This window comes from Urocampus carinirostris, chromosome 5 (assembly GCF_059441175.1).
Source record: "Urocampus carinirostris isolate Australia breed hairy pipefish chromosome 5, RoL_Ucar_1.0, whole genome shotgun sequence".
Lineage (NCBI taxonomy): Eukaryota > Metazoa > Chordata > Actinopteri > Syngnathiformes > Syngnathidae > Urocampus > Urocampus carinirostris.
This window is the reverse complement of record NC_142353.1, coordinates 20167160-20186607: the sequence shown is the minus strand read 5'-3', so window position 1 is coordinate 20186607 and position 19448 is coordinate 20167160. Positions and strand designations below refer to the sequence as shown.

Here is a 19448-nt window from a genome sequence, read left to right as displayed (position 1 = left end):
TTGACATTTCCATTTGCCTGAATGGAATCTCCAACAAATTCCGATAAAAGGCAAAATATAGGGATGTATTTTTAAAATGGCAGCGATGGTATGAGAAAGTGTGAATACACCTGAACCTAAACATGTCGAGGAGGATTTTGTTATTTTGTCACTTTAGTTTATGACATATACATGTTTTCACTGCAATTGGAATGTTTGTGACTTGAATAATTAATCAATTTAGAGTTACTTTACATGAAGGAGTAGTTACATTTATGAATTACATCAGACCCTTTGATAATAGCCGTGACACTGATGTGGCCTTCGTTGAAAATTAGTTTGACACTCCTGGCTTACATTATCTTTTTGCTGAGGTTTCGGATTCGAGACTTTCGGTAGATACAAAAGAGAAAATCTATATTTTTTTTCCTCTCTGCCCTTTTTCCAAACTTTCTAATCCAATGTGGCCCACGACTCATAAAGTGCGTGCACCCATTTTAAAGGGGCTTGTATATAAACCAACATTCTTTCTTTAGGAGCCATGGCTTGTACTAAAATCTACGCTTGACTCTGAAAAAGCATCAGACACTCTTTTCAATGAATATTACAACTATTGGCAAATGATTTGTTCTGAATTGACTTTTTTACAGATATGTCCCATTCACGGCTAAATCCATATTTCATTGTCAAATGTGTTTATGCATGGAAACGAGTGAAACTGTATCGGCTCATTAGAGGATCAACATGACCACACAGCAATGACTTTCCAATAAATCGTCTGCTTCTATATGGGACGTCCGTCGATATTGTGCTATATTTAGAACCCAATCATACTGGTTAGCCATTATGGGCCGGACCATAAAACTGTCGGGGATATGTTGAGGGTATCGACGTCTTGTAACAGCAAGGCAGGGAAAGGCTTAAGTAAGGTTCAGTTCAACTGGAAGAAGAATGAGTACCGTATATTTTTAGTGAATTATTGTCCCAATGTTTAAAAGTAAACATAAAAAAGCAAGGTGAATGTGTAATAGTGGATAAGGTATTCTGTGGTATTTAAGTGTTTTTATATTAGTCATAGATGTTTTCGACCTAGAGATTTTACTAAGTCCTCATATTAAAATTTAGATTTACAACATCTGTAACATGAAAAATATTGAATATTTTCTTGTTCTTTATTTCAATATTTAATTCTTAAACTGAGCCCCTAAAACCTCAATTCATACAAGTTAAAAAAGGGGCTGCTGTTCATGAAAGGTTCACTGCAATATTTGACATATACTGACTTAATTGATTACTCACTCACTCACTCATCTACTAATTTACTGACTTACTACCTTGCTCACATACTCACTCACCCACTTTTTTACTTACACAATCGCTCGCTCACTTGCCTGCTCACTCATTCACTCAGTTACTTAGTTACTTATGTACTAACTTACTGACTCACTCACTCACTCACTCACTCACTCAATTTCAACATGTACATGATCAGATCAGAACATCACTATAAAATAAAGTCAAATGTATACATTTTTTGGTTTTAGAATCAAAGTTGCGATGTCCGCAGTCAAACCTCCCTTCTGACATCCTGTCATGATGCCCTCCCCAGAACCCCCTTTCCCCAAGTTTCCGTCCCCGAGACCCTCTTCCAAGGACCCCCTCCCCGTTGAGGTTCTCCCGGTCCTGTTTCTTGCGCTCCGCTTCGTAGTTTGTCTGCAGCTGCAGGTTTGTTTCGGCAGCGGCGGCCTCTGCAAGCAGCCGGTGTCTGATGTCGCACTAAGCATGAGAAGAATGTCATTGACGTCAGAAAGACAAGCACCCTGGTCCCGGACACCCTGGCCACTTAGGGCCAATCAGGAAAAACAGAAAGAGGAAAGTAGATTATTGTGACAGAAGGAAGATATTTTTGACTAGAGTCAGTGAGACACTAGAAGGGAAGTGATGGTAATGTTTTGTGTCTCAAAAAGCCCAAATAAAGATGATGTTGCGAGGTGACCATGTCATATAGTTTAGAGCAGTGTTTCTCAAATGGTGGGTTGGGACCAAAAAGGGGGTCGCGAATCCGTTTTTAGTGGGTAGCAAACTTTTTCACTAGCAAACAAAATGCTAAGAACACTCCTTAAAAGAAGATGTTGATAATACCCTACTAAATATCTTCTTCATGTTCAGTCAATTGGCACATTTGAGAGAGACAACATCTCTTCTTATCTTTTTTTTTTTTTTTTTTGGCCATAATAATGGGTTTCAAGAAAGTTGGTGATTAGGGGAAGGTGTCACGAATCAGACAGACAAGTACCACAATTGTGTCACGTTAAGAAAGTTCATTTAGGGATGGGAGAAATGGGAGAGAAAGAGAAATCTTGTGACAAAGAGAAATCTTGAAGTGGAGATTTGGGACTAGCTTTAAGGAAGATGGTTTGAAAGATGTAACCAAGAGGAAACCAGGCAACAAAGTTGGTGTGGCAGGTCTTTGAGTAGGTAAAACACGAGTCTGGAAGACCAGGGCAGAAGAGAAAGCAGAAGGGTCAAACAGGCCCAGGTTTAGAGTCAGAAGCGCAGACAAACAGGTTCAGGGTGTAGGCTTTGGAGATAATCTCTAAGGTAGGCTGTAATGCAGGGCTTTAAATACAGAGCTTGATTGGCCACATGTGTGCCCGACCCACTGCTTGACAAACAGCAAAAAACAGCCTATCATAGTCGCGCACACCCAGAGAACAGCCCTCCCGAACCTGCCCCTTTGATAGCATTTGCTGTCTGCTGTCTGCTAAGAACACAACGCATGATATATTGATAGTAATGACAATAAAGATTCAAATTCAATTCATTGCAAAATTAGCCAAGCAGTGAACCAGCGATAGCCGAAAACCCGAAGTAGCAAGGCATCTCTGTATTCTAAAAGTAAAATAAAAATGAAATTCTGTGTGACTTTAGTCATATCATAGACGGAATAGAATTTGACAGGAAAGGACAGTGTGAGGTTTTCAGTTGTGTTTTAAGTCAATTCAAGTGTGTATTATTATCGTGACATTTTTCGAATTTTGATTTGGCACTATGGGTTAAAAAACGTGACGGGCCTACAGGCCTCCGTTTTCCCAACACTGTTCTTATAAGTGAAATTGAAAATTGCTCAAATGAATTCCAAATGTACAATAATCACATTTGCCATTGCATCGTGATATGAATTAAGGAACACATATTATTGTCTCATCTCATCTCATCTCATTAGCCTTACCGCTTATCCTCATTAGGGTCGCGGGGGACTGGAGCCCATCCCAGCCATCTTTGCCAGCCAATCGCAGGGCACACAGGGACAGACAACTCATTCGGTCATTCACACCTACGGACAATTTGGACCAGCCAATTCACCTGAAATGCATGTTTTTGGAATGTGGGAGGATACCGGAGTGCCCGGAGGAAACCCACGCAAGCACGGGGAGAACATACAAACTCCGCACAGGAAGTCTGGAGCTGGATTTGAACACACGACAGGTTGTCAACATTTTGATAAGAAATAGTGCGTCCCCAAAAATGTATTGACCAATTTTAAAAGGACATTGTGTATTATTCAGCCCCTCATTGTGGAAAAAAAACAATATTTATTTGAAAAGTAAGCATTAATATATGAATCTTATAAATGTGCATTTTATAGATACTCGAAGGTCAAGAAATGTGTTTTTCCTTTTTCTCACTGAGAGGAACTGACATGATATTTGCCATACCGCTGCTAAGGGTACCCCAAAAAAGAAAAACTTTGCAAAAGGCTGGGCAAAAAAAACAACAAGTGTGTAATGCGGTCACTTTGACTCTCTAGTTTGTAATCTTCTTGTGCTCTGTAGCACTCGTCTTACCACAGCGAATTCTAGTGGTCAAATATTAAACACTGTCCCTTTAAAATCCAAAATGCTTCACTTCAGTAGCTTTGTTTTTTATATCAGAACATCAATATCTCATAAATTATCCACTGTATCTGCGTTTGGCCATGCTCAACATGTGTGAAACAACGTTATCTGTCAATGTTATCGCCATCTACTGTTAAAGAGTGTAACTGATTCTACTGTAAGTCCAATTTTTTTTAGAACTATTTTGCAAATGCCCGCAACCCTTTGAAAACGGTTGGAAAAAAACATTGCATTCGGGAACACTGGGGACAAGAGTGGCACCTAATTAACATATATTTTAATAACCATATTATATATTAGCTTTTACGGACTCAGTCTTGCTTACAAAAAAGCAGACATGCACTAAAATACTAGTGGCAAGATTTTTTTTGTTGTTGTTTGAATTTGAAAAAAAAAACATTTGATTTAAAAATAATTGATAGTGTAATGCAGTGGTCGACAACATTTTCTGTACCACAGACCGGTTCAATGTTTGACTATATTCTTGTGACCGGCCCAATAATGACATTAGTAATGATAACAATAATGATATTAATAAGCCCAACTCCACTGTGTCATCACTAGACTGCTAAGGATCGAGATAACATAGGAAAAGGCATTACATTATCTCTCACCTACACATTATTTTTACTCACAGTACCATGTTTTTAAAATGGTTGTTCTGGCTATACTCTTTCCCATAATTCTCCATTGAGTAAAAATAGTGTATTGATGAGATAAAATGCAATGCCGTTTCCTCTGTCATCTATGATCCTAGCAGCATGGTGGTTAGGATTCGCTGTTCTCATTGCTGTGTTCCAGGTCAATTCCCGTTGCATCCAATATGAAGAAATTAGTAGTTGTAAAAGGTTGTTTGGGCTAAACTCTTTCCAATAATGCTCTTACACCATTGTACAACATGGCACTGTGAGTAAAAAGTAGTGTGATGATGAGATCAAATGTAGTGCTACAATCCTATTAGCCTAGTGGTTAAGATTCGGCGCTCTCACTGCCGTAATCCAGATTTGATCCCCGATTGTTGACTGATCAAGAATTGCTCGTTTATGGTGATAAACTACCATAAAACCACAGTATGACGCGCACCCAAACTATGAGGGGCTTTTTCTGGGGGAGTTGAAAAATATCGTGTATTTTCGAATAAATACAGTATAAGCCCGAAGAATAAGACTAATTACTTTTCTTTCTTTACCAAACGACCTAATGCTAAGTATGGTCCGTCGGTCGGTGGTTGTCGATCACTGGTCTAACGCATAAAACGGTAGTGTTGGTGGGTAATAAGTGAACTGATGAGTTATTTTTTTGTGGGTTTTGGTCCCAAGGCCATGAATTCCTCATGTTTTTTATTTCAGTCATCACCGCAGCCATGTTGGTTGTTTACCTCCTGCTCAGTATATTTGTATGCTGATCATACACGCACGTACGATATCGCGCGAGCTCCCTTAAAGCTAACCTCCTCCCATTATAATCCAGTCCGCGTGTTGGCGCCCTCCCCTTCTCCATCTACAGTGCAGTCAGTCTTCTCAAGCTTTGGGTACCGCACGTTTTGGCTACCAGGGATGCCGGAGCAATTGAAGACCCCTTCCTCCTGCCCCTGAACCTTTTACACATGCGTATGATCTGTCTGGCTTGCACGCAGAGATCAAGTTGGACACCGCTGATGTTTTCATTTTGTGCACGAGGGGGCTGAAGCATCATGTGCTAGTGTTACGTGCGCTGTGTGTGAGCGTTTCTGCGTGTGCGGGTGCGCTCGGTAATCATGTCAAGATGCTCCGACGGGTGGCATCCGGCGTTTGCTTGGTAGCTCTTCATCCTGCTACATGATGTGAAATGTGTCTTTCATATGAATGACATTGTGAGGCTGCAAAAGCAGGAAGTGGTGTGAGTGTGTGTGAGTGTGTGTGTTTGTCTTCTTCTATGGCTAAATGTTAGCATCTGGAAGGGTAGTCCAGCCTGACATCAAATCCTCCAGACGACTAAGGATTTGCTTCTTGAACAGTGGGACCTAAAGGCCCAACTCCCTAGACCCCATGCACACTTGCCCCAAGAACTGGACCGTCCAGTATGAAGAGTCACCCATGTGTTTACTCGGGGTACCCCAGCTTAGCCGTGTGTGGGGTGGGAGACCCCGGGCCTGGGCCGTCCGCTAGCCCACTAAAGCGGGCCCTCGCTGACCCCGTACCGTCGTGTCTCATCCCTGCAGAGGAGGCCTACCAGAAACTGGCCACTGAGACTCTGGAGGAACTGGACTGGTGCCTGGACCAGTTGGAGACTCTCCAGACCAGACACTCGGTCAGCGAGATGGCCTCCAATAAGGTAAGAATGAGCCTGAGAAGATCTATGTTTGGAGTCTGTTAAGTGCACAAAAGTAAAATTACTGTATTATTAAAATGCATATACACGCCATACCAGTAATATACCATACATTTCGCTGCACAAAGCACACTTGATTAAAAGCTGCATGCTCAAATTTAAGAACCAAACAAAATTTTGTTTTTGTACAACAGTGCATAACACAGACAGTGCAGTGCCCCCGCAAACAGATGCCATTTTCAGCTGTGTTGTTTTCTGTTCTGCTACGAGTTGTTTACATCACGTGTTTCAAATTATGTGACCATGATGAAAATGGCGATTACGAAGCACACACATGGTTACTACTGCACTGAAAGAAAACATGAATGAGGGCTCTGGCGCATAAAATATGAGCCCTATATTTCTAGATGTCTGTGCCAGGCCAACCTTACTGTTTAGAATAGTGCCAGATTGCTACACAGACATGTTTTTCTGCTGTTGTTATTGGTGGTTTACGTGGTGACGGACCAAACTGCATTCTCTTGTTATCATTCCTAGACGGTTAAAGAAAACTACAACAATCTGATATCGACGCCGATGATACAGAAAGAGAAGTAGCGTGTTTTTGATAGATATATTCCACTGTTGTTTAATTCAGATGCACTTATTTTGTGAATGAAAAAGTTTAAATAATGTGAGTACGTTGTAAATAGTCAATTAAGCTCCTGATATCTCATCTCATCTCATCAGCTGCACCGCTTATCCTCATTGGGGTCGCGGGGATGCTGGAGCCCATCCTAGCACTCATCGGGCAGTGGGCAGGGGGCACCCTGGACTGGTTGCCAGCCAATCGCAGGGCACACGGGGACAGACAACTCACTCGCTCAGTCACACCTAGGACAATTTGGACCAGCCAATTCACCTGAAATGCATGTTTTTGGAATGTGGGAGGAAACCGGAGTGCCCGGAGGAAACCCACGCAAACACGGGGAGAACATACAAATACCGCACAGTAAGGCCGGTAGCTGGATTTGAACCCACTCAGGAGGTCCCCACGACCTCAGAACTGTGCCGCACATGCGCTAACCACTGTGCCGCCGTGCTGCCTGCTCCTGATATACATAAAATAAATAATGTCTGCAAAACCAACAACTAATTTCTCTTGAAGGGCTTCATACATGTTTTCAGACGTCTCTGCGGTGTTTTGCATTTAGAGTGCATGTGTTGTGGGTAAAAGCCGGGTTTTTCTTTGTTTGTTTTAATTGAAAAAAAACAAAAAAACATATACCATAAAGCCCTAGTGTTTTAAATGTAGCAAAATAGTAGCGACTTGTAGTCTGGAATTTTACGTACAAAGCCAAATTATTGCAGGCCTTATTCACTGTCAATAAAGAGATGATAAAGGTCAATTTTAAATTTAGTGTTAATTACTGCTTTAAACTTGTCCATTTTACAATTACGTGTTCTGACCATGAGTTAACTGGACTGGTTGTGAATGAGTTAAGCGTGATAATGTTGGAATACTACAGATTACACAACTGTGCCAAGCGTGTTTGTTTTGTTGAAAAGTAGCCACTCTGATAACATCACTAATTAGTAGACAGTCTTAGAAAGTCCGTTTTAATATGCTGTGAGACCCATAAAAGATACATTGATTTGGAAAGATATTTTAAAAGTCTCGTGGAGTAAAATGCCATGAACTATTGAGGATTTTTTTTTAAATCGCTGATTTTTAATTTATTTTGTTATCCTAAAAATTGTAGTGGAATTGGTCATTTTAAAATTGTTTTGATCACAAGCAAACTGACCTTATAACACCTTTTTGTGCCTACAAACATGTAAATTCCCCTAATGTTGCCGTAATGTCTGTTGGATTTCATGATCTATTCTTAAAGGGTTGTTTCACAGTTTATTTCCTGCCACTAGTGCCCTCACATGTCAAAAAGAAAAGCGTACAGTGCTAGAATTTCAAAAAAATGAAATTCATAATTTTATGCACCTTCTAGTGGGAAAAAACAACAGTTTTGAATAATTAACATAAATACATGAACCATCATATATACATGCATTTTTTAGATACTCCCAGGTCGAAATATTCGTATTTACATAACATGAGGCTCACCAAAAGGAAGCTGACAATATTGTCCGACATCTTGCTGCTATGGGAACCCCCTAAAATCCTTGTGCAGTTTGGTCACTTAAGTCTCCACAGTTTGCATTGTATTACTCTTGTACTACTACTTATCGGTTGCACAAAAGAAGACAGCAACATCTTGTGGTCTAATATTCCACAGTGTCTCTTCAAGGGAAACATTTTGGACAGCAAGTTAGCAGGCAGTTGACTAATAAAATAATAAACGATAATTATGTATTTATATTTGTATATCAATGAAAATAACCCAAATGTTGTTTTCATTACACAAAATGTAATTTGTATTTTTAATATCCCAAAAATATAAAGTAACATTTTCTTGTTCAGTCACAAGACATTTTTTCTCATTTTACATAATTTACAGTATTATTCTCATTTGACTATACAGTATATTGTTGCTCTTGTAGTTTGTATTCTGAGCATCACAGCGCATGGGTTGTTAGGGCGTCAGGCCAACAATTCAGAGAATAGGTTAAGTTGTCTGTCTCTCTGTGTCCTGTGACTGGCTGGCAACCAGTCCACGGTGTCTGCTGTTCAAAAATGACTGGGATGGGCTCTAGCACCTTTTAGATATTAATTGGTGACAAGAGCTACCAGTTTGTATTACATTTCTAAAACAAAAACTTATTATATGACTATGTTGTTACTATGTTATTACTTGGCTGAAATTATTAGAAGTTAAGTCAACCACTAAAATAGCATAAAGAGATCAACTTTACTAGACAATCGCAATGACCGATCATTGGTAAGCGTTTTTCAAAACCTGTCTAAAGGCTTCTCGGGTGTTCCCACTAGCATCACGTTGGAGACCCCTGCACTACACCATACACAACATCCAGTGGTCAAATAATACACACTGTCCCTTTATTGAGTATTAAGGTTGAGGTAAATTCAATGAGCCCACAACTTACAAGATTCAAGATCCAAGATTCAAGATTTTGTTCATCATCATTAAAATAAAACTGCCTCTAATATTGTCTTTGCAACCTTGGTGTACAATGATGATAAAATGGGTTTAAAAGTACTGTCCTGAATTTAAAAATTGACTTGCTGCGGCCATCTTGTGGCTTAAGTCATCATTCCACCTTCTGTCAGAGTCCCTGTGTGGCGCGTACAAGTACTTACGTTTATTAGAAGTGCTCAAGCAAACACTTCGTTTTTCATATTTTTGGGGGTTTAAGTTGGCGTTAGGACTGTGTTTGAAACAGGCCTTTTCTTACTTTCACAATTTAAACACTATACTCACAAAAAAATGATGACGAGCTTCCCCTCTTTTTCTCTCCCCTCTCCTAAGTGTTGCGCGTCCCAAACAGCTCTGATTACTTAATCCACATAGCAGATAGACCAGGTGGGAGGAATTTTAAAGGCTCTTTGAACTCAACTGGGCATTGTCAAGTCAAATCATGTTTATTTGTATAAGTCTCAAAAGGCTTTACAGACTACAGACTATTATAGTGTTATTATTACACATGTTAACAGAGAAAGTATTATGCTTTCAACTTTTTAAGGGCACCCCCAAACAACACACCTGACTTTCAAAACTAATATACAATTAAAAAAAGAAATATGTATGAAAAGAAAGACTGTACATATATTCTGTTGTATATGTACATTGAAGTGTGGCTCAGTGTGGGGGGGTTCTCACAGTCTATAAATAGGTAAAACGTTATTTTGTTAGGCAGCACGGCGGCGCAGTGGTTAGCTGTGTGCGCCAGAGTTCTGAGGTCATGAGATCGAACCTTCCTGTGTGGAGTTTGCATGTTCTCCCGTGCTTGCGTGGGCTTCCTCTGGGCACTCTGGTTTCCTCCCACATTCCAAAAACTTGCATGTCAGGTTAATTGGCTGGTCCAAATTGTCCCGAGGTGTGAATGACTGAAAGAGTTGTCTGTTTCTGTATGCCCTGCGACTCGCTGGCAACCAGTTCAGTGTGTCGCCTGCCTACTCCCCGAAGATGGCTGAGATGGGCTCCAGCACCCCCCGCGACCCTACTGAGAATAAGCGGTACAGATAATGGATGGATGGATAAAGGGTTATTTTGTTACTTGTCTATTACTTAGGGTTATTACAACACATCTCCTATTTTTATTTACTTTTTAGTTTTAATATTGTTAACGAAAAAAAACATCTATGGCGTTATGGTCAGTTTAGATAGATATTTATTAAGAGCAAGGCTAAAAATCTTTTTTTTCAGCAATCAAACTTTAATACACGTATGAAATTAAAGGAAAACAAGTAAAAACACAAAATTACATTACTGCTTCCAGTAACCATGGCGACCAGTACTATCAGTTTCATACAGGGGAGCAAACCGCTACCTCAAAAAAAATGGCCCTGGAAAGGGATGGGTACCGCCAGGCTGTATTTGCCTAGAGACACACCGCAGGAAGGGGCACCCCTACGTTCTTGGCGGTTAAGGGGTCGGCGAAATGCGTTTTTTTGCTGATTCTGTGTGATGTGCATGCACACGTCACTAGTGACAGCCGCCCGTCCATTTGCATTGTCAGCACGTCGCCTGCACCGTGCCAGCGAAAGCATCATCATGCAGCTAAGGAGCATGCACGGCCGCTCTCACTTTGTGTGCAGCGCATTCGCTCTGAATGCTGATAAGCTGCCGTGACGTCACACTTTGTCACACTTTGTGACGTCACACGCACACAAAAAAGAGGAGGTAGTAGTTAGGTCATTGAAATGATAGGACAAAGACTGTAAAGATGTAGACTGGGTTCGGACACATGAGTTCATATGGAGGTTGAAATATGCGTCGCTTCCCTCCTTTGCCTGGCTCGCCACCCCACCGAGCACCGGCGGCTTTACTATATCTGGTTGCCATAGCAACAGCCACAGACCTACAAGCGGCCCGACCACTGTAACAGAAAGCGAACACATGCTTTGTTTGTTTGTACTTAGACCAAAGTGAAGGGACTGTGTGTGTTGTTTAGCTCAGCGGGTAGAGCGCTGGTCTTGAGACCAAGGTCGAAGGTTCGATTACCAGCTCTGCCGAGTGAATTGTCTTTGACAAGACACCGAACCCCTAATGCCTCCGATATGCAGGTATTCTCCTTGCATGGCTGACGCCGCGTAATTGGCTAAGGATAAAGCACTTTGGATATTTTAAACCATCACAATATTAATTTGCAACAAATATGTCAGCGTATCAGTTCCCATTGTCTTTGTATATTCTGTATGTACTTTCCTCACATGGCTGAAAACATCCTCGGTGTCTTAGAGTGAGGAAGGCTGAGCACTACATGCAAAAAGAGAAATGCTTTATCAATATTAGCATTTGCTAGCGTACCGCGACAATATTAGCAATCTACCATAAAGTTGTCGCCTGCAAACAGTGACCGCGACGAAATAGTCGAAATGGGCAATACGAGATTGATTTAAACCCAAAAAAATGAGTAATTCGAACAAAAATTGTTAAGCGGCGTACACAATTCTAAATATGAGGAAAAAATACTATAAAACACAGAAAATAAATGTATTTTGACAGGTATGTCCTAGTGGTAATATATGTTAATTAAAACATTGTAATGTATAATCATTATAATTAATACATAATACCTATTTGTCACGGTTTTCCATGGCGCCCAATTGGCCCCGCTCGTTTGGCGCCAGCTGCGGCTCGTTGATGGATTTGCTCCCCTCCTATTTAAGCTCAGTGCTCTCACTCACCCTTTGTCAGTCCGTCAACGAACCTCTGCACCCGCAAGACGTGGGTTTTGACTCTGTCCGGTCTCTTGCTTGTGTTTCCTGTCTGGTATCATTCTATTCTATTTCATCCTGTTTTATGTTGATCTCCAGTTTCTTTCCCGGCTATTTTGCTCTGTTTGGTTTCCGTCTATTTCGTCTTGCTTATTATTGGACTCCAGTCTCCAGTGCCTGGTATCAATTCTGTCTGTCCCCTCCTGTCTCGACCCCATCTGTCCAATATCTGCTCGTGCAATTGGTATCGATCTCGTCTGCATCTGGCTTCCTGTCAGTTTATGCCAGACTGCTGCCTTACATCTTCCACCCACCGATCGCCGAATCACTGGCGTTTGGGTTCATGTGGATGACTGCCCCATTTCCCGTAAAATAAAGCTTGTGTGAGAAACGTCACGCATCTGGGTCCTCCTCCTGTTCCGGTTCTTGACATTATTACATAATACATGAATGCATTATTTATTACATAAAAAAATATTGGTTTAAATAATAAACAAAAGAACATTCACTATCATAGAAGTATGCATTTATTAAACTACTCACAGGTCGAGAAATTCGAATATATTTCACATGTCATGAGCCTCATCTAGCGTGAGCTGACATGTCTGTCATTTTGCTGCTAAGGGTACCCAAAAACCCTTAAAGGTTTGGGCAAAAAAAAGAGAAGGTAAAATGATATGGTTTGGATAACTTCCGTAGTTTGTATTTTACATTTAATGCATAAGTTTGATATGTATGCCCCATCTGGGGAAGAATTCATCACAGTAGTTAAACTGAAGCGTATAGGAAAGTGAATTCACCTTGCATGTAACTTTCATAAATTGATGCTGTTGAGTTGAATTTGTTAAACATGTTTTATCTGCTTGCTGTATTTGCTTTGGTTGTTTCAAGAGTTAAATGTTACAATAAATTATATAAGCAGTGTTCCGACCAGGTGGTCTGAAAATTGAAGTTAAAAGGCATCTATTGGAATCTGAATTTCAGTAACTAATAATTAAATGCAATCATTATTATATTCATTTTTGTATGCGTGTACGTCGTTTAAGTTTTTCTAATATACTGTATTTTTTTAATGTTTGCGGGGGTGGAGAGGGAGTTGTTACCCTCATGTAGATTTCAGATTAGGGGATGTTGTAATTAAATAAATGTGACTTGACTTGAAAGAGCCCATTTTGTGTAGAAATGCGCCCCAAGATCTGGTGGTACCCTAGAAAATTGAATTTGAGACCTTTGCTTTAAAGACCAGCAAGGAAGCAAGGGAATTTGGAAAACAATTACTTTTAGAAAATATAAAGCTGTGTAGAGCCATATCTTTCTGGAATATTTATTTGAATTTTAAAGAAAACATCTTGGGAGATTTTTTTTTTAAATTGGAATAAGCAGATAAGCAAATAAACATGTAAATAAATAAACAACAAACTTATGTGTTCCAAATCTGACAATAAAATAAAAAAACATGGGCGTGAAGAGTTACTACTGCTTATATCCGGCAGGGGGTAGTGTTCTATTACAGAAGAAAATCTTATGGACAGCGATTCCAAGTTAGAATTCGAAAATGGAAGTTCCAAGTTGTTTTTTCCTTAGAAAGCAGAGTGAAAAAATGTGAAAATATAGGATTTATTTAACATTTTTCAACTAAATTTCGACTGCAAATTCAACCCTTCTAGGGCAGTGTTTCTCAAACCTGTTGAAGCCAAGATACACTTGTTTCATTAAAAATCTCGAGGCACTTTATGCATCAATAATTGCTTACAGTCTCGTTATTTCAAAAGCCTAAAATACCACGTGACTTACTTTGACATTATAACGTTTTTCTTAATGTCTATGTTAATGTGGCTCAGCAGGTAATATGGGTAACTTTTTTCTCTTGATAAGCTTGCTTTAAGTTTGGATTTTGCCATATTTTAACCTGTTTTTCAAACTTGTTTGTCTTTAGATTTTATCTGCCTGCGGTTTACACTATTTTACTACATTCTAACTTTAATTTTTTTTGTGAAAATAATAATTCAAATCAGCAAATGTGTGTGCGAGACTTATATTGTTTATTGCAATGCAATCTTAAACAGCTTCATTAAACAAAATACGTTATTAAATATGCTGTACTACAGTAATACAGTACATTTGATGACATATCATTTAGTACTACTACCTCATGAGCAAATAATAGGCATGGAAAAGTGAAAAAAGTAATCTGCTGATTTGGATGTACTGTATGTTGTTTATTCAGATGATTACCGAAGGAAAAGCAACAATATTGAGTGATGGCATTCTTTTTTAAAGATGCGATTTGGCAGTTTCCTGTGGCCCACTATGCATCCCTGGAACACTGGTTAAAAACACTACTGTTTTAGAAGCAAATTTTGCAAATTAGGCAGAGTTGCTAAAACGTGTGGTTATTCAAAGGGGCACCTTTTTTATTTATGAACAACTGGGAGCAAAATGGATTATACAATTTTTATACAAAAGACTCCCTTTGTGATTTATACGATATGATCGATTATTAACTTGTTGTATGTACTGTATATGTTAAATTTACCCTTTTATAGAGAAATGTGCTAAAGGAACCCTCTTTACCCTTCAAGCTCCTCACTCCCCCTAAATGTCTGTTCTGTTATTTGCGGATCTGGTTGTATTCCAAAAACCTCCCACGATAATCAAAACCTGCAAAGAAAAAAAACTTTATTTTTTAATTTTTTTGTTTATTAGTTGTTTGTTTGTTTATTTATTTATTCAATAATCTATTATACATTAAAACCAAAGAACAAACCCGATTTACGGACTATATATATATATATATATATATATATAGATATATATATATATATACATATATTTTTTATTTTTATTTTTTTTTAACAAATACAATTTTTTTGTTTTTTACAAAAAACATATGTTCCGTCAAACTATAATTTTAGAAATAATCTTGCAGCTTTATTGCACAATTGTGTTGATCAACTTTTACTTCACATATTGAAAGAACTGTATCGGACCAGAAAAAATAAAAGCCTTATAAGGAAAGACACACATCCTTTATCCTTCTATATTTTTGGAAAACGTTTTTGGCCTGCGAAAAAAATTATATTTTTTACACTATAAAAGATATTTGAAAACGTGCCAAGGTTGCACTTGTTAAGCGGGTTGACAAGTCCAATTTTGTTGCCGATAGAAAACATCTTCCTCTGCCTCTTTGCCCTGGACGCTTTTGTCAGTCAAGAGTGTTATGTTGACAAGATGGCTTTTAGAGAAACTTCAAGAAGACTTGCGCATACATAATGTAGGTTTGAAAAGTTGTTTTACCCAAAGTCATTGACGCACAGGCAGACACAAGTAGAAAAAAAGAGGGGAGCCCATCGAATACAGAACACAATGCACGATGAAAATCAGCGAAACTGCGATAAGTAAACCGCGATACAGGATTGTATTGTATTGTATTGTATTGTATTTATTTATTCAGCCAGTATAAACCATAAACATGATATATACAAGAAATCATTTGACACTCGAACACTTGATAATGATAAAATAATAGATTTAAAAGAGTAAAAAGAATAGAGTAAAAAATATATTGTAGTGTATAATACAAGGTAATTATATAGAATAGTTTAAAAAGAAAGAATAAGAGTAGAATAGGTCGGAGGAACGCCGTTGGCATTATAATAATAAAATACATAATAACCTAAATCAATTCCCGTTGAACATACGGATAGCGGAAGGGTAAAAACTCTCTTTCAGACGTGAATTCTTGCTCGCAATGGAGCGAAGACGGCGACCTGACGGCAGGTAATCAAAGTACCTGCGAGCAGGGTGACTGGGATCGTCTATAATTTTTAGTGTCCGTTTTCTAGTTCGATCGATGTAGATACTTTGCAGGGACGGGAGGCCAGTACCTATTATTATTATCATTATTGGGAGGATAATATTAAGGGGATCGCCTGGTTTCCCTTACTTGCTATTACAATTAAAATGTCCATGTCTCCCTTGGATAGAAGTTCATATTTGTGCTCAGTGTGCCAAAGAACAAATTGCCTGAGGGGCCGGGATCAGCTTGGTGTGACACTTTGCAATTTGTACCCGATACTTTTTGCTCACACCTCTTTCCCAGGTTTTCTATACATACGAACATGAGTTCACTTCGCCTGTATGCGTGCTTGTGTGTTTGTGGTTGTGTTTGTGCGTGTAGGAGAAATCGAATGTGTATGATCATCCTAGTGACCTCATCTGCTGCACTGTCACCAAAAATGTCTCACACTGCAAATGGTGTCAACCCTGATGGGACAGGTTTGTTCCCAGAATAGCGCTTATTGTTTCGAAATTGCTGGTTTTCACAGTCAAGTCAAGTCATGTTTATTTGTATAGCCCTTAATTTACAACAGCAAAAATGTTTTTTTTTTCTTTTCAGAGAACTGCATATCTGAACATGGCATGCTAGCTTATCATCTAGTAGGTGGGGATCGTTATATTTATCGATGGGCGAGCCCGATTTCTGTCTTTACGCCGCACCCAACAGCAAAGTTGAGAAAAATATCCCTTAGCATTTGCAAACATTTCAGCCAATGGGACCATAATTGATTTTTGCTGTGTATTTCAAATTATCGAGTCTTATCAAGAGCCAAATTTGGATTCTTGGATTCCGGTATCTTGCTCCAGTATCCGGTATTGATCCCGCCTGTCTCGTCCTGTCCGGTAACTTGCACCAGGCTCCAGTATCCGGTATCGATCATGCCTGTCTCGTCCTGTCAGTAGCTTGCTCCAGTCTCCAGTATCCGGTATCGATCCTGTCTGTCTCGTCCTGTCCCGTATCTTGCTCCAGTTTCCAGTGTCCGGTATCGATTCCGTCCTGTCCGGTATCTTGCTCGTGTATCCAGTATCCGTATCGATTCCGTCTGTCCTGCCCTGTCCGGTATCTTGCTGTTTTATCCAGTATCCGGTATCGATCCCGTCTGTCCCGTATCTTGCTGTTGTATCCAGTATAAGGTATCAATCCTGTCTGTCCCGTGCTGTCCGGTATCTTGCTCCAGTATCCGGTATGGATCCCGTCTGTCCCGTCTTGTCCGGTATCTTGGTCATGTATCAGGTATCAGGTCTCAATCTCGTCTGTTCCGTCCTGTCGAGTATCTGCTCGTGTATCCTGTATCTGGTATCAATCCCGTCTGTCCTGTCCAGTTTCAATCTTGTCTGCCTCTGGTTTCCTGTTTTCCCGCGCCTGAATTCTCTGTCTCACTTCTTCCGCCCAGCGATCGCCGAATCACTGGCATTTGTGTTCACGCGCATGACAGCCTCATTCACGTAAAATAAAGGTTGTGTGAAAACGTTACGTGTCTGGGTCCTTCTTCTGTTCAGGTTCTTACACTAAAGAGCCGGCTCGTTTTAGTGAGCCAAACCAGTCCTCTGAAAAGAGATTAAATTCCCATCACTAATAGCTAGCGATGTGCTGCCTGGTTGAAATCCCTGAGGCGTGTGCCGAGTCTTTTGGATGAGTGTATCATGAACTGCCAGTCATGGTGTTTTGACTTCGTAAGCTGTGACGTTTGAAGCCCTGCGAAACGGGTGGAACACGTGACTGATTCAGAAAGTGATTCGCTAGGTTTCTGTGTGGTTTGAAATTAAAGAGACAAAGCTAAGCTGTGGATTCCCCTTAACTTTGCTTGAGTCCACTTTGAAAAAAGTCTGACATTGAAAAAGTTAAATGCAAATGAATATTTACTCCCTATTTCACATTTTTCTTTTGTTGCATTAACACACATATAGACAAAGTTACACAGAATATCCACTCATCCATTATATGCACCGCTTATCCTCAGTAGAGTCACGGGGCTGCTGGAGCCCATCTCAGCCATCTTCGGGCAGTGGGCAGGCGACACCCTAAACTGGTTGCCAGCCAATCGCAGGGCACACAGAGACAGATAACTCACTCACGCATTCACACTTAGGGACAATTTGGACCGGCCAATTAAGCTAAAATGCATGATTTTGGTCAAAAAGGTTCTCGACCCCGGATTCCCGGCACCCCCAAAGTTCTAAACTGAAAGTCACCCCTGCTTGGGACCCCTGTGTAAATTCATGCAAATGTCTCTCCCTTTGTTCATGATGCACTGACATCACCTCCCTGACTCAGTTTTACATGAGTGAGCTCAGTTTACTCAATATTGAGTCATTTTAGTCACCACACTGTAAATTTGGGGAAGCACAGGAACTGAGGTCATGAGTTTGCCACCAACCACTTGCCTTACTGTGTTCTCCCTGTGCCCGTGCGGGATTCCTCCCGGCACTCCGTTTTTCTCCCAAATGCCCAAATTGGGTTCTCCAATGTATCCTTAGGTATGAGTGGGTATGTGATCTGTTGTCTGTCTCTGTGTGCCTTGCACATACCTGTCAACCTGTACATTTTTGCCGTACAAAGTACGTTTATTATGCATTTTAAGACGTACAAGAAAATCTGTATGGAAAAACCCAAATTTGTCAATTATGGGTACCATTCGGTATACACCGACTATCACCAAACGGCAAATCAATCAAGTCAAACGAGTTTGCCGCGGTGGTCTCTATCTCGGTATCGTTTTTTTCGTTGCAAACGAAGCGAGTGGTTTGATGCTACTGTGCGCATGTGTCTGCTGCCTGGGGATTTCCCATCATGCATCATTCCGTGGTAGTTATGTAGTTAAAGGAAGTCCGTCTCTTTTTAGAGAACCGGCATTTTTGCTCAACTCCTTAAAGAGAGCCGCCTCTCAAACGGCTCACTTGCTTTGATGCATTATATTACGAATCATTATGTTGTATGAATAAGTTAAGAAAAAAAGAAAGAATAAAAGGAGAAAATGAAAAAAAGACAGGTTTGTGCTAATCCCTTTAATCAGTATATTACCAACAATAATTTAATGCAAAAAATGAATTAATAATTTGAATAAGAAAATTCTACTTAATTATATTTGCATGTATTGTTTCCTTCTACAGTGAACGTCCAAGCTACTTAATTTTTGAACTTTTTGATAATAAACCTCATTCATGTCGAGCAACTCAGTATCTCACAACAAAATGTTATTTAACAATATCTATGATATAACAAAACACATGTACAATACAACATGTTAAACAACATAAATAAACACGAATGGGGAAAAAAAATCTTATTTTGTATTTTCTAAGGGAAAATACGACAATTTGTAAAGGCATGGTGCCGTGGAGGTTGACAGGTATGCTTGCAACTGGCTGGCAACCATTTCAGGATGACCCCTGCCCATAGCTTGGATGTCCCCCTGCAACCGTAGTGAGGATTAGCTGTGCAGCTAATGTAATTGTAAAAATGTAACTGTACATATGAGCTCACGTGATCATATGGAATAGCACTAGCCCACCGCAGCGTGGAGGCGCAAGTTTTGCATTTTCCATCCGTTCGGGCTAACAGCGCAGCCTGTGTGCTCTGGTCC

The 19448-nt window shown here is 39.9% G+C and overlaps 1 protein-coding gene across 1 annotated transcript in view; it reads left to right on the top strand.

Annotated features, from left to right (window-relative positions):
- Positions 1-19448, top strand: part of pde4d (phosphodiesterase 4D, cAMP-specific) — a 73037-nt gene that overhangs the window by 27721 nt on the left and 25868 nt on the right. The window contains exon 6 of the mRNA XM_088336115.1: positions 6079-6191. Coding sequence (XP_088192241.1) covers positions 6079-6191 — 113 coding nt within the window. The remainder of the gene's footprint in view (positions 1-6078; positions 6192-19448) is intronic.